Source organism: Cavia porcellus, unplaced genomic scaffold (genome assembly GCF_034190915.1).
Source record: "Cavia porcellus strain 051 isolate PalLab524CR breed Dunkin Hartley unplaced genomic scaffold, mCavPor4.1 scaffold_18, whole genome shotgun sequence".
Lineage (NCBI taxonomy): Eukaryota > Metazoa > Chordata > Mammalia > Rodentia > Caviidae > Cavia > Cavia porcellus.
This window is the reverse complement of record NW_026947501.1, coordinates 27047012-27071939: the sequence shown is the minus strand read 5'-3', so window position 1 is coordinate 27071939 and position 24928 is coordinate 27047012. Positions and strand designations below refer to the sequence as shown.

The 24928-nt window shown below is 41.9% G+C and overlaps 1 protein-coding gene across 1 annotated transcript; it reads right to left on the bottom strand.

Annotated features, from left to right (window-relative positions):
• Nucleotides 1-1080: 1080 nt before the first annotated feature.
• Nucleotides 1081-24928, bottom strand: Cct7 (chaperonin containing TCP1 subunit 7). The gene is made up of 12 exons (XM_003468995.5): nt 24807-24928; nt 13571-13724; nt 12553-12659; nt 10698-10823; nt 9761-9813; nt 9246-9417; nt 4591-4755; nt 3705-3893; nt 3012-3109; nt 2546-2678; nt 1876-2082; nt 1081-1445 (listed from the first exon to the last, which is right to left on the bottom strand). Exons 1-12 carry the CDS (start codon nt 24810-24812, stop codon nt 1224-1226), a joined length of 1632 nt encoding a protein of 543 aa, XP_003469043.1. The 5' UTR covers nt 24813-24928; the 3' UTR covers nt 1081-1223.

Below are 24928 nucleotides of genomic sequence, written 5' to 3'. Positions count from 1 at the left end.
TAACCACAGCCTTTTTGCAGCGTAAGTGTACTGAGGTAGAAAGAAGGCGGGTAATCCCACAGGGTGAAGAGCTGGAAACACCTGCCTGAGGCCTATGAGCAGTGCTGGAGGAAGGCCATCCAGATTACTGCTAAGCCACAGCCCCACCTGCTTTCAGTGTCTGCATCCAAAGAGCCTTGGAACAAATCATTTCTTTCATTTGGGAGGAGTCACCTTCAAAGACAAATCTAGCACAACAGCAGGGGTTTCCCACCCCCAACCTCCCTGGATGGTTTGGCTACTTCTGAAGGCACTGGTCAGCCAATTAGGCTTTGCCTGGAGGGGGGACCAATTCACTCCCAAGGCCTGGCCTAGATTTACCCATTTTAATAACATGGGCTTGTTTGATTAATATGATGGCTGGGCTTCTAAAATATTCAAAACTAGCAAAGAGAACACAAACGCAGTAACTCAAGGTAACATCATTTGCCTCCAGCTCCTCTAATTACTAAGAACAGCTCTAGCTCTAAGACTGGCTATCAGGACCAGTTCAACTGAGATGGCTGTTAAGACTTCACTGGATTAGCACCAGTTGATCTGTGCCAGTCATTCCCAATTCTGAATGGTCACATGAAAGCAGAATGTACCCACAAAGTCATTGGTGTCTGGACAGGGAAGATTGGTTAGATGCTCTTTCAGCTCCCTTTGCAATGTCTTCAAGAGGTCACCAGAACTGAGAGGATATAATCTTCCCAAAACATTCCACACCAAACTCTCAACTTCAAGATTTTAGGTCTGAGGGAAAAAACTCTTGAGCCAAGACAATGTGAACATGGAAGAAGCAGACAAAGTAATGTGACATCTCATACCAAGGAACCTCTGGGAGGCAGAGCTAAGTAAAATGCCAGAAGAAAAGCAACTCCATATACGCTAGCCACTTCTGAAATAAAGAATATAACCACAGTGGAACGTCCAGACAGAGGAACTCTAGTAGAACTCACTCCAGCCAACAGAGAATTCTCTTCTCTACCTGCTGGGTGGTGCACGGAGTCTTAAAGTCACAAATGCAACTATGGTGCCGAAATAATTTACAAAATTAAGTCTAAGTCTTAAACTTTATTTAAGTAACCTCCAGTGAGAACAGAGCAGACCAGTTACTACCACTTCATAACACCAATGAACCAAGACAGGAAGGGCAAGCACACCTGCAGCCAGCTGCCAGCCAGTGTGATGGGTAAGATCTCTCAAGGAAGGCGGCCCCGGCCCCTGCCCCGGCCAGCTGCTGGAGGAGCATCCACAGTGGAGCGAGGGTTCTTGATGGTCTCATCCACAGACACGATAAGGCATGCAGCCTCAGAGGCTGCTGTGAGGGCATTGATCCGCACCATAGCTGGCTCCCACACAAAGGCTTCAAAGTTGTCAGTAATGTCCTCATTGTTGATGTCCACCCCATACCACATGCCCCCCTGAAAGCGCAAGAAAAGAGAAGGTCAGTAGGAAACTGCTCCCAAACTTCTTTTCTCCAAACACTTGGAATTGTCAGGAATCCTTAGGCTCCACAAACATGACACAGTTCCCTGCGGAAGACAGCATCTTCCTGTAGCATCATACAGGAATCTCTTCGCACATAAAGACGCAGAGCTCTTATGTGATCAGCATGTCCAGGGTTGGAAGAGAGTAACTTATGTGACATGATCACATAAGAGCTCTGCGTCTCTCCCAAGAGCTGCTATTTCCAGTGCTGACACCATAGCTGTCGTCTTACCACCCAGAAGGCAGTTACCCAGTTGTACTGAATTTTGTTCCAGCCAGTCACCTGGGATAATGTGCACATCTTGCCTGAGACTCTAGCCCCATCTACCCAATCCCTGGACTGTGACAAGAGGAGGCACCTACCTGGGCATGCCGAGCCCGCAGTTTGTTCAAGATGTTTGTGGCATCAAAGCCAGCATTGTCACATAGCTGACGTGGGATAATCTCCAAGGCCTTGGCATATGCTCCAATCAGTAGCTGCTGTTTTCCTGGGATAGTCCTTGAGTAATCCCGCAGGTACTTAGAGAGCTCCATCTCGATGGCCCCACCACCAGCCACCACTGAATCATTCTATAGAAACCAGAACATCTTTCAATGCAAGAGGTGCTGGCTGGTGCAAGTCCAAGCTGAGCCACTCAGCAGATCCTCCCAGAAAAAGACAGTGCCTCATTCCCTCCCCCAATTCAAGCCCCAAAAGATCAGACATGGCTTTTCCTAGCACATCCCAACTTCAACCTGGTGAACCATAATATTACCATTAAGGTCACATGTAGCCTGAAGACACTGGCATAATCACCAGGATAGTCAAGTCCACAATTTACTAACAAGAATAAGTCTTGGCCTATAAGACAGCATGACTCATTTTTCAGACTGAAGTTCAGTTTTTCTACAATTTGTGGGAAAAATCAGGTCCCCCCCAAGTCACCCACAATAGGACAAACTATACAGGGAAGGAATCAACACACAAAGTTCAGGGTCTAATCAGCTAGGAAGATAGAATGGGCTGTGCAGGCAGGAGGCCATCAGCCTATACCTTGATGGCCCGTCTGACGATCATGATGGCGTCATGCAGAGACCGCTCTGTCTCCTCCATAAACTGCTCAGCACCGCCACGGAGGATGAAGGTGCAAGTCTTGGCCTTGGGGCAACCAGTGAAGAAATTGTACCTACGCCCAGGATAAAATCATACCTGTGTGAATGCCTTTCTGCTGTCATTTTGCTGTTTTTCTCTCTGCCAAGCCCTCCAAACACTCAGCAGCTGTTCTTCTATTCTTCATCCAGGTGACCCAAACCCAACCTCAAAGACATTTTCTTCAAGATGTGATTATGGAGTCAGACTTAAGACCTAACTAGATCTTCTGCTTTCCTCTAACACTCTATGTACCTGAAAAGGCAACATATCAACAAAGAACAGTGCAAGCTCTACACCACACTCAGGAGATGGGAGACGGCTGTTTGGTGGTGTGAGCTCAGTCTATAGGCAGCCCAGATGCACTCACCTTTCACCTCCAATCTGGGTTTCTTCAAATAGCTGGCAGCGGCCCAGCACATCTGCTGATAGAGCATTCACACTGGTCTGGATCGAACCTCCACAGGCCTAAGGTGAAGGACAGCAAGGTCATCTAGCAGAGAAGGCTCATGAAAAGGCCAGCTGACTGCCTGTCACCCTCTTCAAACCAGTTTCAAGCTGGATTGTGCTAGGGACCTGAGAACCCTGTGCACTGGAAAATCCATCCTGTCCCTTAAAACCCTGAGGCCACCCCCTGATGGAATTGCAGAAAACTGGACAGAACTAAAATAAATAAAAGGTAAGCAGGCCCAGTTAAAAGGAGACAGGGACCCTTTCACTTTATCCTACATTCTTTCCCTAAGACTAAGATGCTTTACGGCCAACGGCAAACTTTACAAGTAGAACTTTAGATCTAAAAGCAACTTTCATGAAATATTCAAGAAAGGGAAAGTATCTGGCTAGAAGCAATACTCCTTGAGGTTGACTGGATAATCAGAGCATTTACTGCTGGATTCTTTGAGAAGCCAGTTAAGACAAACTTTAAAGCAGCTGTATCGCTAGGTACATAAATACTGGGAACAGAGAACTTCCTGGGGGAAAAAAAGTTAACGCTACATCAGGGATAGAACAAAACCCAGGAGAGCTACAAAAGTTAAGAAGCAGCTCGTTAAAATTTCGTTACCATCATTGTCCTCTTCAAATCTTCCTCAGGTACCCGCCCGGCACAGAACATGTCTCTATCAGCAAAGTACTGGGTGGCTACATCCCCAATAGGGAGTTTGGATAAAACAACTTTGGCTCCAGAATTGTAGATCTTCTCTAACTTGTCATAGAGAATGTTCCACTCAGCATCAACAATTGCCTGATAATCCTAGAGACCCAGAAAAAGATGGTGTTTTGTCATTGAAGTTGGCTACAATATTACCCTCCTCCTAATAAAACAATGATTTATGTAGGAATTAACAAGGGCAAACAAAATAGCCATTTCTCAATCCAAATGAATAAGGTTGCTTTCAGGTGAACAGACACCACCTAATACTTTTAAACACAAAAGCAAAAAGTAACCCTGGGCCATGGAGCTATGCTAGAACTGGCATTGCCAGATACGAAAAACAGTCTACCCCGTGAATCCAAGCCTCCTCGAGTACTGCACCCATGGACTTCCCAATGACAAACCCCTCCCTAAAGTCACCCTGCACGGGGTGCCACTGTTAGTTCCAGAGGCAACTTGATAATGATGGGAGCACAGAAATGCAGGAGACCCACCCAGTCAAGAAGGGAAGGAGCCCACACCTGTCCAAGAAGAGGAATCAAAATTCTAGGCAGGCTGTGTAGCTAGATAGCTCCTGCCAATTCCATTCTGAGGTTGGGAGAATAGTTAAATATTTCAACAGGTCTTCCACATCCAAATTGCCTCAAGTTGAGGTCAGAAAAAGCACAGTAGAGAATAGTGGGCCCAGTATTTAGCCCACAATACCGAGGTGGGACAGGAAGACAGAGGACTGAGAGAGCCAAGAAGACTAGAAACCCTGCCCAGAAAGCTGCCATTTCCATGCCATGGTGCCTACCTCCACTGTATGGACTCTGATTTCAGCATTGTCTTTCTCAGCTTTCAGCTCAAGTTCAACATTTAATAAGGCGATCATGGGGTTATTATACTTTTTAGGTTGCATTTCAAACCCAGCGTAAGAGAAAGTCTTCTTGAATGCCACACCGGCCACCAGCTGAGACTCCTGGTTAAAGAGACAGACAGTTCATTGGTTTTGCTATTACCATGAAATAAAATCAAGCCAGTGCTGTTGGGAGTGCTTGTGAAGCATGTACAAGGAGGTCCTGGATTTCGCCTCCAGCATGGTCCCTCCCCAGCCTCCAAAAGTTAGTACTTATTCATCCTGTGAATCTGCAACAGTTAAAAAAAACTTAATTTCACTGGTGTAACAAAGCCTTCTTATAATGACAAATTCGGGACAAATCAAATTTTTTCTGCAGCACTGAGTATCGAACCCAGGGCGTTCACACTGAGCTACATCCCTAGCCCTTTTTATTTTGAGAGAAGGTCTCACTAAACTTCCCAGGTTGGGCTCACACTTATGACCCTCCTGCCATAGGCAGAGGGGAAAGGGATGTAGAAAGAATTAGGATGTATTATGTAGATGTATTAATTCCCCATGATGCATGTCATCATTAAGTACTGCAAACTTGTACCAATAAAAACTCCTTAGGCCCGAGGTTTAGCTCAGTGGCACATGCGCCTGCCTAAGTGTGAGGTTACAAGTTTGATCCTCAGAACAAATAAAAGCAGGATGGTGGTTAGGGATTTATTCAGTGGCATAAGCACTTGCCTGGCAAGCATGAGGTCTTGAGTTCAACCCCAAGTACCACCAAAAAAATAAATTAAAAAAACAAAAACACCTTGTGCTGAGACTGTAGGTATGTGCTACAATTATACCAGGCTAATTATTCAGAACAATAAAATGTATTATTTGGTTCTTCTTTTTTTTTCTTTTAATAGGGCCTTGCCAGGCATGATGGCATATGCCTGTAATTCCAACACTGTCTCAACCTGAGGAAGCTGAGATAGGAGGATTGCTGTTTGTTTGAGGGCTACGATACATAGTGAGTTCAAGGCCAGTCTGAATTACATAGTGAGACCTTGTCTCAAAAAAAAAAAAAAAAAAAAAAAAAAAGACAGGACTTTGCTATAAAGTTTAGGCTGGCATCCAACTCATGATGATCCTCCCACCTCAGCATCCCAAGTGGTAGGATTTTAGGTGTGTGCCACTATGCCTGGTTTATTTGCCTCTTTAGTCTGAGGAAGATCATTCTCAATGGTAAATCCTGGCTTGGACTATCCTCTGAAGCACCTGCCAATGAATAACAGTATCCTCACAATGAGTGACAGGCCAAGTCAGGTGGTTACAGTTAAGGCAGAAGCCATGTAATGTCCTCCTCCTTTTACTTTCTTTGCATGCACAAGTGCGTGCGCACGTACACACACACATACACACACAGCTTAAGTGCTATAGCCTAGAGGTTTCCTTCTTCAGAAGACAAAGAAAGGGGCTAGAAGAACCAGAAATCCTCTGCAGAAAAATAAAATAGGTAAAATTTTTGAAGACATATGCAAAGGCAAAGACTTTGTGAGCAAAATTCCAATTACACAGAAATAAAATCAAGAATCAACAAATGTAATTATGTTAAATTAAAAAGTTTCTGCACAGCAAAGGAAAAAAACCAAAAGGGTGAAGAGACAACTAAGAGATCAGAAAACACCTTTGCCGGAACTCCTCAGATACAGGGCCAACATCTGGAATAAAGAATTCAGAAAAATTATTCCCTCTACCAAGAAAAGACCCAATCAAAAGCTGGACACATCTCAGAAAGTACAAATTGTCAATAAATACATGAAAAAATGTTTGACATGGGGCTGGGGATTTAGCTCAGCGGCATAAGCGCCTGCCTTGAAAGCAGGCCGTCGTGAGTTCGATCCCCGGTACCGATAAAAACGAAAAAGACCAAAAAAAAAAAAAAAAAAAAAAAAAAAAAAATGTTTGACATTTCTGGCCATTAGCAAAATGCAAGTTCTTATTCCAGAAAGAATGACCACCATCAAGAAATCAGATAATAAATGCTGGTGAGGCTGTAGGAAGGAAGGGAACTGTTCTATATTGTTGGTGGGAGTGTAAACTTGGGCAACCAATATGGAAATCAGTATTGAAATTCCATCCACCACAGCTACTTTCCTTCCTGGTATTAGTTAAAAGTTGAGACATTATATTACTGTGATACATGCATACCCATGTTTATGGCAGCACAATTCATAACAGCTAAATCTTAAGAAGTAGGCTATATGTCTAACAGATACATGGAAAAAGAAAATGTGGTATATATAAACAGTGGAGAACTATTAAGGAAAAGTCATCCTTAGGAAAATAAATGTACCTTGAGACTGCAGAACTAAGAACTAAGTAAAATAAATTTGACATGTAAGCTTAAATATCACATGGTTTCTCTTTTATGAGAAATTCAAAAGTATAAATAAAGAGCAAAATAACAGGAAACAGGGAGATTAAGATATTTTGCAAATGGGAAAGGGACCAAGAGATAGTAAGAGTTAAAAGGAAAGCAAAGAGGACATAAAAAAAATCCAGATGCCGTGTGTGTGTGTGTGTGTGTGTGTGTGTGTGTGTGAACTCTCCATGATAAAGGTAATCATTAAGTACTGCTAACATGGCCACTGTGTTCGCTCTTGCATGGTGGTCTGCTTTCACATTGTAGGGTATACTACTTTCCCTACTTTTACCTAGCCGAAGCTCACTCTGCAGTCTTTCTTTTTCTACCTTTAATAAAACTCTGCTACCTTTAAAAAAGAAAGAATAAGCCCCCTCAATCAGAAATTCTAGCTAGTTGTGATGCTACATTCCTATAATCCCAGAACTCTGGGAGACCAAGACAGAAGAACTGAATTGCAAGTTTAAGCCTACCTCAGCAACTAAGCAACTTAGTGAGATCCTGTCTCAAAATAAAAAATCAAAAATCTAGGGATATAACTCAGTGTGAATGTCTTAGGTTCAATCCCTAGTAATGAAAATAAATCAGAAATTCTTTACAATGGTCACCATTTTTCACATATTAATCACTACAGACATGAATTTCTACAGCTTATTCTATTAATAGAGCTGCCTGTAGGCTGGATGAAACAGCAGGTGTAAACAGAAAGGCTGAACTTGGAACTGACTTTACCCTATCACAAGACAGGTTCAAATCTCAGCTCTCTTTCTTATCAAAAAAGCAAACTGTTCTCATTCCATGAAAGGAGTAACCAATTTGTTGACCTTTAGGTTCTCTACCAGTGCTCATCTATATTATTGTAGTCTCTCAATGAACAGTATCTACATCTAGTTATGAGTCATTTGAATCCAGCGCTCTAAAAAGGGTAATATATGAGCAGAAATTAATTAAGCAGAAAAAAGAAGTGTCCCAAAAAGGTGAGGGGGTCAGTGTTAGGTGAAATAGGAAATGAAAAGTCTTTTTGAATTTGCTAGAATATAAAATAGAGGGCAGAGACAAGGCAGTAAGGAGCAAGCAGAGAGGAAGAGGTGGTTGTGTGTCGTTATAAACTAAGCTAAGGTGAAAGCCTAGCTTTTATCAGTAGGCAGTGTGAAACCCCAGAAGTCTTTGCATAAAGCAGTAAAAGTGGAAAACTTCACCCTGTAACACGAAAAATGAATTCAGGGAATACAAGACTGTAGAAAGAGTGACAATAGTCCTAGGAATGAATAAAAGAGACAGATTAAAGAAATATTTACGGCTGGGCATAGCACATGCCTGTAATCTTAGCTTTTCAGGAGACAAAAGGATCCCAAGTTTGAGGCTAGTCTGGAAAACTGATAAAAATCCTGTCTCAAAAATTTAAAATGGGCTGGGGATGTGTTTTATTGTATCCTGGGTTCAATCCCACAACCAAAAAATAATTTAAAAAAAATAAAAATATACGTAAATACAGCTCCTTAGTTGCATTAAATGCATTTCAGGTGCTCAGGTGTCATGAGTAGATAGGGTTATGACACTGGACAAACTCAAAGTTCTATGCTAGCTTACTGGACACTTCTGAATTAAGAGCTACATGTACTAATATGGATCAACTGTTAAAACATAATATTAAATGGATTAAAGCTTGTTACAGAACAGTAAATACTATAAGGAATTATTTATGTCTAAAAAACAGTATCTACATGCTTGTACATCAATCCAGCAGTTCTGAAAGGATGCATACCCATAAACTTATAATAGTGCCTATATATGGGATAGGGGTAGTATATGGGGCACTTCTGGGAGGAGGGGAAGGCTTTTACACAATTTCAACTATGCTCATCTATCCAAGATAAATGAATAGAAGGGGAACCCTGACTGTTTCGCTAGAACTGAAAAATATCTCTCAGACTTATTAACTGAGAGACTGTAATTTTTCTAATTATCCTTACCACACCAAACACTGACATGAAGAAGCAAAATTCTGAAAAATCAACCACCAGTATAATTCCTTATTCTACTGAATACAGAGGTTACAAAACTTACCTGTAGTGGCAGTATGGGGAAGTACAGCTCTCAAGTCTGACTTTCTCTGCAATGTGAATTTTTTCTTCACCTGTACTATGTGCCTTCTTCCCACATCAAGCTATCTGAAAGTAGAAGCTATCTTTGTAGACCACAACTAACTTACCTCTAGGGCTCCACCCTGTACCTTCTTGATTCCAATCATTTTAAGCTGCAGCAAATCATCAAGCATCATCACAGCATCAACCACCATCTTAGCAAAGAAGGCTTTCTGCTGGGATATCAGCTTGGAGCTCAGAGCTGTCATGGCACACTTCTCCAGCAGTTTCCTCTGCTCCCTGGGACACAAAGGCAGAAACTCCCATCATGTCTTGAAAATCAAATCCTCTTACCTCAGCCTACTGCCACACAGTGGTCATTCCCTTCCAGACACGAAAAGCGCTCTCCAATATCACCCTCTGTATCTTTAGCACAGATCATCAGTCACAGATGTTGGCTGCAGTCATGTATCACATGTGATAGCTTTCAACAGCCTCTCTTGTGATCTATAGGCTAGGTTACAGCCAAGGGTGTGATAAAAGCCAAATAGATGTAGACTCATACAGGGATTGCAACATGTTTCTCTGCATCCAATCTGGCCACAGGAAGTCAAGGTTCTGACAAAGCTGACTGCAAACTTACACTTTATCTTGCTTCTTCACAGTTACAGCAATCTCTTTGATCTTGTTAATTGCCTGCCAAGAACAGAACTTGAGTGAGCCTCACATGCTAAAGACACATTGGGGAAGTAGATCTCAACCTCTTAGTCCCTAGTCTGTTCACTATCAAATTTTAAACATTTCTGTTCTGTGGGTAGAATAGCATATCTAGGACCGATAGCTGCTTAGGAAGATGTAAAAAACTCTCCAAGCTAGATATGTACAGCAGGCATGTACTGCTGAAGCATCATCAGTGCACTTCCACAATTCAATTCTGCACGTGCAGTTAACACACTGACCGAAAGTGAATCATAGCACAAGATCAGGCCAAAGCTCTGGCTTATCAAAAACCTCTACTGCAACTCCTAGAACTTGATATTTTACTTATAAATATATTTTACATTTATCTTTTCTAAAGTACTCCGCATATATGATCCCATGTTAATGTTACCACCCAAAACAAATAGTAAAGAGTTGTCCCAGGTAATGAAATGAAGGTAAGAGGGTAAATAACAGCTAGATTCCAAGAGATGCTGTGAAGTACTTAATAAAAAAAATAGAGATAGGAACATAATTTATGGTAGAATATGTACCTAGCATATGTGAGGTACTAGTTTCCACCCCTAGCACCTTACAGCCCTCCAACCCCGTGCCCTTAACCCCCACAAAAAAATAGCTATAACTTATTAAATACTTTATATATATCACAATCTACCAACCTGACTCTAATCAGAGGCTTTATCTATCTAATTAAATAATTACTAAACAGTGGAAATGAGATTACTAGGGAGAAGTCCGGAAGTCAGGAAATGATCAAATAAGCCTGTTCCAGTCCTTCCAGACCACAGTAAAGATATTCTCCTCACTAAGAAAAATGTGAAGGTGCACAGGCACAAGGCCAAGTAATCATACTCTCATACCAACTGTGTGGCTGTGCGGAAAGCTCGGATGATGATCTGGGGGTGCAAACCTTCCTCCACATATGGTTTCACCTGCTTCAGAAATTCTGCAGCCAGCAGGGTTACTGAGGTGGTACCATCACCAACCTGCAAGAGGATAACAGAAAATGTTTTCTAATGTTCAGGAAACAAAACTCCAGAACTCCATTTTTAGGCAATCTACCTGTATACACTTGGCACTCTTTCAATGGGTGTCAAGCTTTTCCTAGAAACACAGGTTTTTTTCAATAAATAGAAAGTGATAGTACTTATGTAACCACCTTAATGAACAGTTCTGGGTTACAAAATTAATTCCCCAATACACCTATTCTTCAAAGAGGGCTGATTTAGACAAATGAATTTTCTTAAGATATGAAATCACTCATGTGAGTTAACTGAGGACCCTTATGATGTGCAAGGCAACACAATGACAGATAGTCCTTGTCATTCTTGTAACACAATGCTTACAGGGCAGAACTACCATATCAAGAAAAGGAAGATAAACACTCTTTAAGGACATGAAGTAGTTCAGGAGTTTACAAAAGGCTACTTTCCAGCCAAATCCTACCAAAACAGTCAGTGTTCTATTATTTTAAAAATTACATCAAATGGGGCTTGGGATTTAGCTCAGTGGCATAAGCGCCTGCCTTGCAAGCAGGCAGTTGTGAGTTCGATCCCCGGTACCGATAAAAAGGAAAAGGACAAAAAAACAAAACAAAACAAATTATATCAAATAAGGATTAATAAAATTCTAATCTTGCTCAGATCAAGCTTTTCTGTAATGGTATCTAAACCCTATTTCTGATAACAGAAGATAAGAACAAGAACTTTAAAGAAAATTGGCTAAGCTCTCATTGGGAAGGAATTTTTTTTTTTGGTACCTAGGATCAAACTCATAACCTCGTGCTTGTCAGCAAGCATTTATACCGCTAAGCCAAATCCACGGCCCATTGAGAAGGAATTTTTAATTCATGTCCTTGGTCTGTGGCTTTTCTTTTTTTCTTTTTTCTTTGGTACCAGGGATTGAACGCATGACCTTGAGCTTCCCAGGCAGGTGTTGCTGAGCTAAATCCCCACCCCTCAGTTCATGTGCTTTGTAAAGAATTCACAAAGTAAAGAGGTAAAGAATTCATAAGGGGAAAAAGAGGGACTACTATAGAGAAGAGTTGAAGCTGGCACATTTCTGGACAGGACGATATTTTCCCTTGTAGAATATATTAATACATCGAGTCTAGACCTGAAGCTTAATTCTATATAAGCCATACTACTGTATAAGCTACTGTGTCTGGATAAATTGTTGTTTTTGTTTTGTTTAATACTTTGGTTTATTTGAGGCAGATTTTGCTACGGAGTTTGGGCCTCAAATACTGAGATGCTCCTGTTTCCAAGGTAAAAATGATTAGGATTACAAGTGCACACCATTATGCCCAGTTTAACAAACCTTTTAATATAACTTCCAAATATATCTGTAATATAAATATTTTGCAGTACAACAAAAGCAATTCTATCTCTCTTGATGCTTATTATGTTAAAACTTCAGCGTTAGAAATGACTTTTTAAAGACAGACTGAAGGCTGGGGATTTAGCTCAGCGGCATAAGCACCTGCCTTGCAAGCAGGTGGTCATGAGTTCGATCCCTGGTACCGATAAAAAAAGTTAAAAAAAAAAAAATTTACATGAAATAAAACAGTACACTTTTTTAAAGACTACTTTTAGTATTTTTATAGGCATACATTGCTTACACAATAATTTTAGCCATGAAAAAAATTAAAGAATAAAATAGCAACCAGGTATATGTTTCAACCTTCATTTAAATACATATGACTGATTTTCCTACCTCAGCATCTTGGGATTTGGCAATGTCCACTAAAGTCTTTGCTGCAGGATGGACGACATCAAGAAGTTTCAAAATTGTGGCCCCATCATTAGAAATTGTTGCCTTGCCTTAAGAGAAAAACAAAAAAATTTGGAGTCCCTTTTAAAAATTTGGTTCTATCTGGACTTGGAGTCTGCTTTTCATTGAGATGAGGCACAAAGGGTCACAGTAGGAATGTAAAGGAAGAAGATTAATCTGATTTTATAGTTAGATCTATGCACAATGAGCTAAAATCACAAGCTTTTGAAGACCAAGGGCTCCTGATTTTCTTTGAACAGCAATTAGTACAACTAAGCCAGATGCAGAAAAATGCTTTAAAATAACACAAATAACTACTTGTATATTCTTAACACTTATCAATTAATAGACTAAAAAATAAAAGGCACTTTTCTCCGTCTTGGCAGCCTAATGAAATAGATGTGACTACAGAGAACTCCAGGTGGTTCTATTTCATGTTTCTAAGCTACATTTTCCCACTAGGTAGCAGGTTCTCGAGCCCAGGTTCTCCTACGTATTCCTGAAACAGCTCAGAGTGGTGGCTAATCTCGTCAGCCTGACTAGCTTCAGAGATACCTAGACTAAAACACTTCTGGGTAGATCATGAGGGTGTGACCTGAAGACTCTTTATCTATTCTCTGGCCCCTTTCAGTCTGGCTCTTCCCAAACTCTCTGCTTCCAGAAATGAGTTCAGCAGCTTTCCTCTACCATGCTGCTTCTGCCTCCGAGGCACCTTACCATACGTGGATCGCAACCTGTAAAAGCAAACCTTTCTCCTATAAGTTGTGCATGTCAGGTATTTTTATTCCAGCAGTGAAATGCTAATACTCTCGCATTCAGGACAATGTACACACTGGCACTGCTGTAGGTTGAGTAATCTGTTGAAACACCTTACAGTGAATTTCTGAGCCAACCTGCTAATCCCAAACACTCCCAGACACCTGTCCCCTGCAGACAGGTCTAAAGGAACCTACAGACTTACCTCGGCCATCCACAATAAGCTTGTCCATGCCACGGGGACCTAGGGTGGTTCTTACAGCCTCGGCAATCACCTGGCAGGCACTGATGTTACTCACAAGCTGAGGGATGCCTTGGGAACTGTCAGTTCCCTCTTTCAACAGTATAACTGGTGTGGGCTAGAAAAGAAAGAGGAATTGACTGACTTTAACAACCATCTATTACAACATGCACTAACAAAAACTTTAAAAATTTTGAAAACCTATTCCAATGGGACTCAAGGGGCAAAGGGGAAGAAAATTGCTCCCAACTGCACACAACAGAAATTGTCTGGGTAGGTTTCTAAACCACAGTCCCCACTGTCCACCACACCCATCCTCCAACTGCCCCAGTTTGAGAGTAGACCACAACCTATCCTGCAGATATGTCAACCAGGAAAATGGTTTATGAAGCATCAATCTAATATAAAAAACAAATCTTGGGTTCACCAATGTCCAGCTCCATGAACACAGTCTTTCCAACTCCTGACCTTTTATTCTGTGCTAAGGTTCAGGTCACAGCTCAGGAGGAAGCAGCAGGCCCTGCTCAAGGGCCAGCAAAATATCTGCTTATCTATGTTACAGCTCAATTTCAGAGAAGCAGAGGGGACACTGGTATGGTAGACAAGATGCTGACAGCATGAGGTGCTGTTCTAGAGATTCCCAGCAAGCAACCTTAGCAGTAGTCTTCAGCTGGAGTATAGGAAAGCAGGTAGAGAAACAAACCTCTGTCTGGCCTCACAAGACACACATCTAATTCATACAGTAATGTTTCCACCTTCATGCTGGCTCTGAATTGTGTGTGACTGATGTGCAATCAGATTTCACAGATTTTTCTCTTTCTCTTTAGGCTCCCAAAAGGGTCAAAAACCATGTACGGGATGTTGGGACTCAGGTGGCTGCACAAGAAGGCTATTTGCCTTTCCCCTTGGTTAAGTGCCATGGCGCTGGCCTCGAGGAGAACCAGTCAGCTGTTCCCGTGAGCCTACCCGCACACAGGGTGAGATCAAACATCTCCCTCACCCCCCCACCCAGTCAGCAACTAGGGAGAGTTCTGAGCATCTCTTGGGAGGATGACCATAGACAATATAGCAAATAAGGAGGATTTCCTTCTATGTTCTGTTTCAAGGCAAAGGTTATTTTCATTGTTATATTTTGTAATGATTGTTATGCTCTATTCAATATTCTCCTTCAAATGGTTTTACAACGGTCTGTTATTGGTTTGATTTCTCTATACCTAATTGACTAGACAACTATTGTGAAGATAATGAGACATACTATAGTACCTATTACTACTATCCCAGTATCCTGCTTTGAAGTTCTGTACCAATGTCACTACACTGTCTCGATTGGCTTTATCTTGTTCTGTTGTATTTTTACTATATTCTAAGTACAATTAAAAAAAATAACCATATAAGGGCTTGCAGACCTGCTTCAGAAATTCTGGGAAGACAGTTTGTTCAAAAGGCCTGCTTTAGTCTTTCTTCTTAAGACCAGCAGTATGGACAGTACTGGCAAATTAGCGTTCACTGTGTATCCAAGTCCAAACTTTCAGAGATAAGCACCGTCCTGACTTCTCAATGTCTAGTTTTGTGTGAAATAGAACATAGTAAGGGAAAGTACTATTTCAACACATTTACTGTCAGTTATATGTGTGTTAGTGGCTGACACAAATGTGTTTCCTACTGTGGAGTGCAATAGAAGTATGAAGACCACTGACCTTGTCCACCCCTAGGAGTACTTCAGTTATTGAGTAAGGAAGGTATAAGAAAGCACAGGGCTGTCCCAGTTTAACACCAAGCAGTAAGAAACTCACATTTCAGAAAAGCTGTATGACATAAGCTTGATACCATATTAACTGGGCAATTCCTTAAAAAAAGTCAACTCCTGGGCTAGGGATTTAGCTCAGTGGCATAAGTGCCTGCTTTGCAAGTGCCTGGTCATGAGTTCGATCCCCAGTACCGATTAAAAACAAAACAAAACCCCAAACAAACAAACAAAAAAAAGTCAACTCCTTTGACCAATACAGCTGAAAAGGAGTGAGCAAGAGGAAGATCAGAATAAAGCTAAAGAGGCAGGCAGAAGGTAGATCGTATATACTTGAAACTGGCCAGGAGAAGAAACTGAAATTTTATTCCTACAAAGGACAGCCCTGGAAAAGCTTTTAATAGGAGTAGCACACCAGGATTTATGTTAAAATCAAACAAAAACCACTGTAGAAAATGGCTAAGAAGCAAGACAAATATGTAAATACATAAAAAGGGACTGGAAAGATGCCCAAGAAACTAAGGCATAAGGGTGAGAGTAATAGCTGGGCGTGGTGGCTCAGGCCTGTAATCCCAGCACTTGGGAGGCTGAAGTGGCAGGATCGTGGAGAGTTCAAGACCAGCCTGGGCTACAAAAGTGAGCTCAAGGCTAGCCTGAACTGCATAGTGAGACCTCGTCTCAAAAAAGAAAAAAAAAAAAAAAAAAAAAAAGAGTGGGAGTAATGATAAGATTATTAACTCTCAGGGAACCCCCATCATTAATGCTCCCCTTATCATTAAACTTCTAGAGGCAACCCAACTCCCAAAGCAGGCAACAGTTATTCATTGTAGAGGACACCAGAACTCTACAGATCCTATTGCTCAAGGCAATGCTTTTGCAGATTCACAAGCCAAGTTAGCTGCACAAGGGCCCTGCCCTTCTCATCTTCTCCCGTTAGTCCCAGTCTACTTCAGCCTAATTATTCACCAGAGCAGCAGCTACAGCTACTTCATAAACCAGGTTATACACAAAACACTCAGGGATGGATTTTTCAGGGATCTAAAATTGTTCTCCCACATCAACAGGTCTTAGACATCATCACTGACTTACACAACTGTTTTCATATAGGATCACAGGTCCTATACAAACTCTTAGCCCCAATAGTCACACACCCTTCTCTAAAAGCTATCATTCTTAAGATTACTCACACCTGTTATCTCTGTGCTAGGACCTCTCCTCAGGGATGTATGGCACCCCCTTCCTTTCCTACCCATCAGTTTCAAGGACACACCCCTGGTCAGGACTGGCAGACAGATTGTACACACATGCCCTGCCATAAAACTCTCAAATATCTTCTCACCTTTGTTTGTACCTTTTCAGGATGGATAGAAGCCTTTCCCACAAGCAGGGAAACTGCTGATATACTTACTAAAGTCCTGTTACAGCAAATCATCCCAAGGACTACAACCAAGTTAGAGCGGTCCATACCTGGTCTTCTTGGCAACCTCAACAACAGCGGTCAAAGTTGCTAGACTGCCATCCTGGTTTCACATCACTCAGGCTAAGTGGTGCCCTTCCAGCCTTAGATCTAACCATCCTTTTGCCCACTCATCTCCACCTCACCAAGGCCTCACAGCCACAACTCTCAGGCTGTCATGTTTTGTTATCCAATTTGGTTCCTAATTTCTTATCCTTTTTACAGCAGGACTCTCAACAGTATTTCCTAGACTCCCACATCATGCATATCAGACACAAATCTTACCTACCTACCCTCTTAACTTTTACCCTTTCAGATGGGGAAATAAGCAACTCTCATAACCCCACACTTATTTTTCAGAATTCTACTTCAATGTGGTCCTGATACAATGACATATCTAAATCAAAGGCACCTTTCCTTCTACGTCACCTAGGTTCTTAAATATGATAGTGGCCTGCCTCCTCATAACATCTTGTCTCTTTGTTTTTCCAGTCTAACATATGGGCATTCACCAGTGATAAAGTCATCCTGGTTAAAACCCCTGGCACCAGCTTCTACATGGGCATCAACCTTCATCCCGTCAACACTCCTAAACCCCAGTACTGTGCCCCCTTCCAGCAGGAAGCAGTAAAAGAAAGAAAATCTTTGCCCTTTTTCCTAATAATCAAAAGACAGGAATAAAAGGATTTTGGCCCAGAAGGCACACTGTAGCCGGTAAAGCCTTGGAGGCAGAACCAAGGGACTCTATCTTTAGCTCTATGTTCCCCGCCCCTAGGAATTTACTTGTGGGGCGAATTGAATACCAATAGACTACCTGTGCATCCCTAATGCCTCTTAGGCATCATCCCAAACCTAAACTATATTTATGTCCCCACACCACGTGTCTGACGGAGACAATGCCAGACGAGACAATGCCAGCCTCCGGAGGGTCAGGGGGTCTCTCCCCACATTCTTAAAATAAAGGTCATTTATATTTCATACTTATCTTTTTAGCTGTGCCAAAATTCTATCAGTAATTTAATAATTACTCATTAAATTTTTAAAAGGAAGACCTGTCAAAAGACAGGCCAGTTGTGGTGGCATATGCCTGTAATCCCAGCACTCAAAAGGCTGAGGCAGGATTGCTGCAAGTTTGAGACCAGTCTGGGCTACAAAGTGAGCTCAAGGCCAGCCTAAACTGCATGGTGAAACTGTCTCAAAAAAAAAAAAAAAGTCTTGGGCCCTGAGGATTTAGCTCAGCAGCATAAGTGCCTGCCTGACAAGTGCAAAGTCATGAGTTCAATCCCCACCCAGTACCAAAAAAAAAAAAAAAAAAAAAAAAAAAAAAAAGTTCTACAAAAGAGATGGGGACCAAAAGATAGAAGGGGAAGGGAAGGGGATTTTTAAAAAATTATTAAGATGTCTTATATACATCATTATATATAATGGATGTAATTATTAGGCATGTAATAAAACGTGCCAATAAAAATAAGAATTTTTTAAAAGGATACTTACTAAATAATCACATATCACTGGATTCTTTTCTTTTTTTTTTAAAGAACGCTTGTCAGATAACCTTGTATCTGGGATCAGGTATAGGACTAAAGGGAAAATTCTTTCCTTTTTCTGGAATGTTCCAAGTCTGATGATAGCATTCTTTTGGGTCCTTCAGAAAGCCTGATTGCTAGGGTCTTCAGGACGAAAAAACATGTCTCCTGAAAGGCCTCACCTTCTCTTACTCCTGTGAAATCATTCCTCAAACCTCTTGTTGTCCATCCCTGCCTTACATGGAAACTTACACTTCAAAATTAAAAACCAAGCTGGACAAAAAGCCAATAAGAAGTCAAGCCCTCTCTGTGAGTGGGTGCCATGTGCAGGCCGCTGGGAGGAGAACCAGACATCAACCCTTTCCTGAGTCAGCGCCATTCGCAGACTATAGAGAAGGACAACAAGAAGCCAACAAGAAGCCAGGCCTTCCCTGCAAGTCAGCGCCATGCACAGGCCGCTGTGGGGAAAACCAGATGCCAGCCCCTTCCAGCACTCAAGCTGGGAGACAGAGCCAAGATTCTACCCCTGTCCCCCCTGTAAGCAACTGTCCGATCCAGAGAAACACAGGCTGCAATGACAGCTATTGACTTACTACTTTAGTGCTTGTAGTGTTCAGCGTTTCACTGACTTTGCAAGCCTAAAACTGACCATCTACAGGGATCTCCTTCCTTCTGAGAGTGGCAGCCATTGTTAATTCCCTATTATCTTGTTTTGGCTATTATCATTTTTGTTTGGCTGGGTTTTATTCTGTTTTGTCTTGTTTGATTTCATTACATCTGATGGCAGGGGTAGCTATTTCAAAGATAAGATATATTATGATGGTTACTTTGGACTTCTTATTATCTTGCTTTGAAGACCTTTATTGTGTTCACTGTTATATTTTTATTGGTTCTATTCTGTTCTGTTTTGTTTGATTTTACCATGTCTGAAGGTATGCGCAGCTATTCTGAAGATAACCAGAGGCATTATAATAACCATTGTTGATTTTCTATTATCTTGTTTTGAAGTCCTGTGTCACTTACACTGTTTTATTTTGATGGGCTTTATTCTGTTTTATTTTGCTTGGTTTTATCCTCTTTAAAATAAAAATTACCAAAAACCCCCAAAAAACTGGGCATGGTAGGGCACGCCTGTAATCCCACTACTCAGCAGGCTCAGGCTAGAAGATCAAGGCCAGTCCGGGCTTACAGAGAAGCCAGGCTGGACTACATGGTGAGACTTTTGTCTCAAAAGACTAAAAAAAAAAAAAAAAAAAGTCAGGGACATAGCTCAGCAGTACATTTCCAGTACCAAAAAACCCCAAACAAACAATAAAACCACTTCAATCAAATCCTTTCCTAACACCTTCAACAAGTTCTTTCACCTCTTCAGTTGGCTAATAATAATACAATGCTTCTACATATGCATTCTCACTTCTACTTCCAATCTGTATCTCCATGTACAAGTTCTACCAAAACCACTTTGTTACTACTAGGTCAGCAAACCAAAGCCAGAATTCTTCCCAACTTTTCTCTGTAATGGTAAACAGGGGCATCTGGAACAGAAATCCCACAACTCTATTTCCCCTGGCTTATTACCTTCATTAAATCATCATCCATCTTCCTAACAGTAAAGACAATAATAACACTACTTTGTGTATTTGGCCAAAAATGAAGAAAATATTAAGTAACTTGTGATACTGAAAATTCAACTGTTGGGTCAGGGATATAGCTCAGTGGCATAAGCACCTGACTGGCAAGGTCCTAAATTCAATTCCCACTACTAAAAAAAAAAAAAAAATTCAACTGTTACCTGGGAATGCCTGATATAACCCATGAAATAATAAGACAGCACTAGTTTCTTGGTTTTTTTTTTTTAAACACTGGTAGCAGGGTGGCTCTAAATTTCCTAAAAATTCTTAAATACAAAGCCAGGATTTCAAAGCAACTGACCCCACAGTTCTCAAGTTCCCTATGCTTTAGAGACCCACTGAGATGGAAAATTGGAAAAAGGAGAGATCCAACAGGGAGAGAAGAGCCAACAGAACTAGCCTATGCCAAGCTGGGCCAAGGAGGATGGATTCTCTCATTACTTCTCCAGCAGTAGGCACTGCTATGGCGAATATATTTTTTGTCCCTAGATTACTTTCAATCTCATTTTTATTCCTCAGCTCTTTGCCATGGGAATTATGAAACACCTTGCAGTTTCAGCTTGATCTTCCTCTTTATCTACCTATGATTTGAGCCAGCACTTGGGAAGCTGAGGCAAGAGGATCACTGTGAATTCAAGGCCAGCCTAAACTGATGGAAAAACAAAAAAATAAATATATGCCAAGGCACCCACAGCTTAATACCACAAAGGCTTGGAGATATATATATATATATATATACATACACATATATAGTGTTCAAGCTATGCCAAAGTCACAAGATTGCTTCAGGTCATCTTTTTACCTCTTCCCAACAGAGAAATTTTCCAGAATATCAGAGGCCAATTGCATAACAACATAAAGGACTCCTGATTTCGCATTCCAAAAGAGACATCCAGGAGGGAAATGAATCAGTCTGACAGAACAACAAGCATCAGTTTATGTAAACTCAAGAGTGGTGGTCTGGAGTTCATGGGTGATTCCCCCACCCCCTCCCTACAGTACAGAGAACTTTGGTTCACTGATTACCAGTTCTCTGAAAGTCAATGAAAACTCTTCTGGTAGCCCTGGCAGCAGGACATAATTAAAGAAAGAAAAGGAGGCAAGCAACTCCCTAGCTAACACCTGCTGAGAGCTTACTACTTGCTAGGCACATGTTTAATTCATTTAATTCTACATAACAATACTGCTATTCCCTCTAAAAGACTGAGATCAGTAAAACAGGGATCACTATGGTAGAACAGTAGCAGGACAGAAGACGGCTGAAACAACAAAATAAATCTCGCGAGCAATGATGTATTACTCCCGGGAGTTTATTAACCTTCACATTTCAGCAGTCCTGTTGTGAAACTAAAAAAACCACAAAAATATTTTCATACAATGGAAAATTGCTGCCAAGAAGAAAAAAAATTAAACCCTCTAGCTTCATCTTCTTTTTTCTTTTTGAGCCAGCGACTTGATATGTAGTTCAGTATGGCTTAGAAGTCACTGTGTAGGGGCTGGAGATTTAGCTCAGCGGCATAAGCGCCTGCCTTGCAAGCAGGCAGTCATGAGTTCGATCCCTGGTACCGATAAAAACAAAAAAGACAAAAAAAAGAAGTCACTGTGTAGCTCAGGCTGGCCTTGAACTGAAGGCCATCCTCCTGCCTCAGCTTCCCCAGTGCTAGGATTACAGGAAGGTGGCCCTACACCTGGCTCCACTTGGTTTTTTTTTTTTTTTTTGGTACTGGGGATCGAATTCATGACCTCACGCTTGCCAGGCAGGTGCTTACACCACTGAGCTAAATCCCTGGCCGCACTTGCTCTTAAATCAACTTAAAGTGACTAACTTTAGAGATCACATAGTTAAAATACATTTACCCCAACCAGCTGCTTGGGTTACTTCTCAAAAAAATTAAGGTTGCTTTTAGCCAGGTGTAGCGGGGCACACCTATAATTCCACTACTCAGGAGGCTGAGGCAGGAGGAGGTTTACCAGGAGTTCAAGGCCAGCCTCAATTACAGAGTAAGACCCTATTTTGAAAAAAAAAAAAAAAAAACAGGTGTATGTGGGGGGGGGGTTGGTGTTTGCTTTTGCTGAGAACACCAGTTCTTACCTTGGGCCTACAGATACCTGATAGATGACTAAATTGAGATAAAAGGCATGGCGTCTCTCTTTATATTGTGTCTGTCCCTTTTGCTGTCTTAACTCTTTTTTTTTTCTTTTTTTTAAATCGGTACCAGGGATCAAACTCAGGACCGCCTGCTTTCAAGGCAGGTGCTTATGCCGCTGAGCTAAATCCCCAGCCCCCATGCTGTCTTAACTCCTGAGTCAGATTTTACTTAGCTCTGTAGATAAACAGGTTGATCATTTAAGAAATATTTTGAGTCAGGGTCAGTGGCACATGCCTGTAATCTCAGTATCTCTGGGAAGCTAAGGCAGTAGTACAAGCTCAACCAAGACAATTTAGGAGATCCTGCTCAAAATAAATTTTAAAGCAGCAGCAAGATATATCATGTACAGATAAAATTCCCTGATGTTATCATTATGTACATCTAAAATGTACCAATAAAAAATTTTTTATAAAAAGGTCTGCAGATTTACCTTAATGTGAAAGTTGGCTTTCATCTCCCGTGACACACACACACACAGAAAACAATATTTTGTCTAAGACTACAATATCACATCAATTTGTCCACTGAAGCTGGTGTGTTTTTTCTACCCCACTTTTACTTTTTTAGCAGGTCAATCACTAACAATCTTTCAGTCCAATTATGTCAAAACATTTATACAAAATGATATCAACTCTAAGAGTAACTTCTGAGTAAAACTGACTGCCCATTAGCCCATTAAAATACAAAGGCAGGATGTTCTAGGACTAGCTAAGAATTGAATATCAGGAGGTCCATGTCCATCATGAAAAAAACCCATCTTTTGGAACCACACTCCTGGCCAAAGTAAATTACCTGACTTTAGCCCACCCCAGAAAACCAACACAAATCTCCTATTCTCTGTTTTGTGAGTAGCAGTTTGGTCACTCTCTGAACCTCTCTCAACCAACTGCTCATTCTCTTTAACCAAAGCCCTGGTTTGGCTGAGGCCCCTTTCCCCCCCTCCTCCTAATAAAGCTTTCTGTGCAGGAGTTGTACAATACTTGATCCAGCCTTGTTTTTATTATCTGTGAGCAAAATCTCACCGTGTTCGGGTGGGGGTTTAGCTCAGGGGCCTAAGTGCCTGCTTGGCAAGCTCAAGGTCTTAAGTGTGATCCCCGGTACCAAAAATCTCATCATCTGGCATCACCAGAAATTAGATGATATGGTCAAATTCACAAAGCTGTGTATGGCAGGGCTGAGTTACACAGTCATTATTTCACCCTTCCTCTTAACAGCTACACTATATTGCATTGCCTCTGCACAGACTAAGAATAGGTAACATTAGTTGGTGTGATGGCATGGCATCCACCTGTAATCCTAGCCCTCAGAAGGCTGAGGCAGTGATCACAAGTTTGAGGACAGCCTACTACTAGTGCGAACCGTTTCAACAGAACAAAAAAGAACAAACAAAAATAAGCAATGTTCCATAGAAACTAAAAAAGAACAGAAAGAAGAGTATAAAGGGAGATAGATATCTGTTTCTTCTACCTTGAGTTCAAACCGGATTCAGATAATAGGAGGTTGCAAAAGGAACATCTAATAGATGTCAGTCTGAAATCTACTGGGACAAGGAGAAGCTGAAGGAAGGACAGAACAGAATATTGAGTGCAATTATTAAACCAAAATGAGCCAGATGTGGTGGTGCACGCCTGTTAATTCCAGCACTTCGGAGTGTGAGGGAGGAGGGTAGCTTTGAGTTCGAGGTCACTCTGGGCTACATAGTGAGTTCAAGGCCAGGCGGAAATAAACAGTAGTTTCAACCATCCCTCAACCCTAAATTAGTAAATGAACTGCCAATGCACAGGATTTCACCACCAAACATCTCTTTAGAATCTAGCCCTGTTTAGTAATGACCAAGGCGACAGCACCGAAGCTGAAGACCCATGGAAGGCATCCAAGGTTCTTAGGAGCGGAGAATTAACATTCGATAAGAGTACAAAGAAACCTGTAGGTGGCAACATCGACATCACTTGCACACACAAAATTCTCTGAAAACGAGAGCCACAGTTAGGAAGCCAACTAACTAGGAAATCCTCCCTAATGTCACCAGACCCTAGGGTCTACCCCCCATCTGCCTTGCCCATTCTCCTGGCTGAGTCTGCATCTTCAGCAACCGGCTGGGCCTGGTATATTCAAAAGGCATTATATGTGCATTTATTTACTGTCTGAGCAAGTGAGTGAATTCAACAACCGTAGTCTGCTTCCACTCACGTCACAGTGGGCAACTTAAGAGGGCAGCAAGCAACCACACTAAGATCCTGAAATAGACGCAAAATAAGGTCCTCAGGCAGTCTCTGCGCGTTCTAGAAGCACACACGTTTTATACTCCGCACTTCCCCAGCCAGCCCGAGCTTTGCAGTTCGGCTGCCGACAGTGTACGCACGCTCGACCCACACTCATTTCACACAAATCCTGACTGAGAAGCTCGCAAAAGGAGTCCGCGACGTGATTTCACAGTCCGCTAGTACCCTGGGATCTGTAGTCCCCGGCCCAACCAGGACCTGGAGCTTCACAAAGCCATCGCTAACGGCTCTTGTTCCGCGCCCAGGCCGAAAGCAGCCGCGGTAGGTCAGGATCACCCCCACGTACGGGAGTTGGGACAAGGTGAGCGGCAGTTGACTGAAGGGGGTCCTACAGAGCAGGCTCTAGCTGGGCAGCGCCAACCATCAACCAGATGGCAGTGGATGGCGATGGATTCGCAAGACGCCACTCACCATCATTTTGGCAACTTCCTCAGTGGCCCGCTACTCCTCTGTTCTTTGTGTTCCGGCCGCCCAGATGGCCCACAATCCTCTGCGCCAAAGCAGTCCCGAGAAGCCTTGCAGTTAGATGAGAA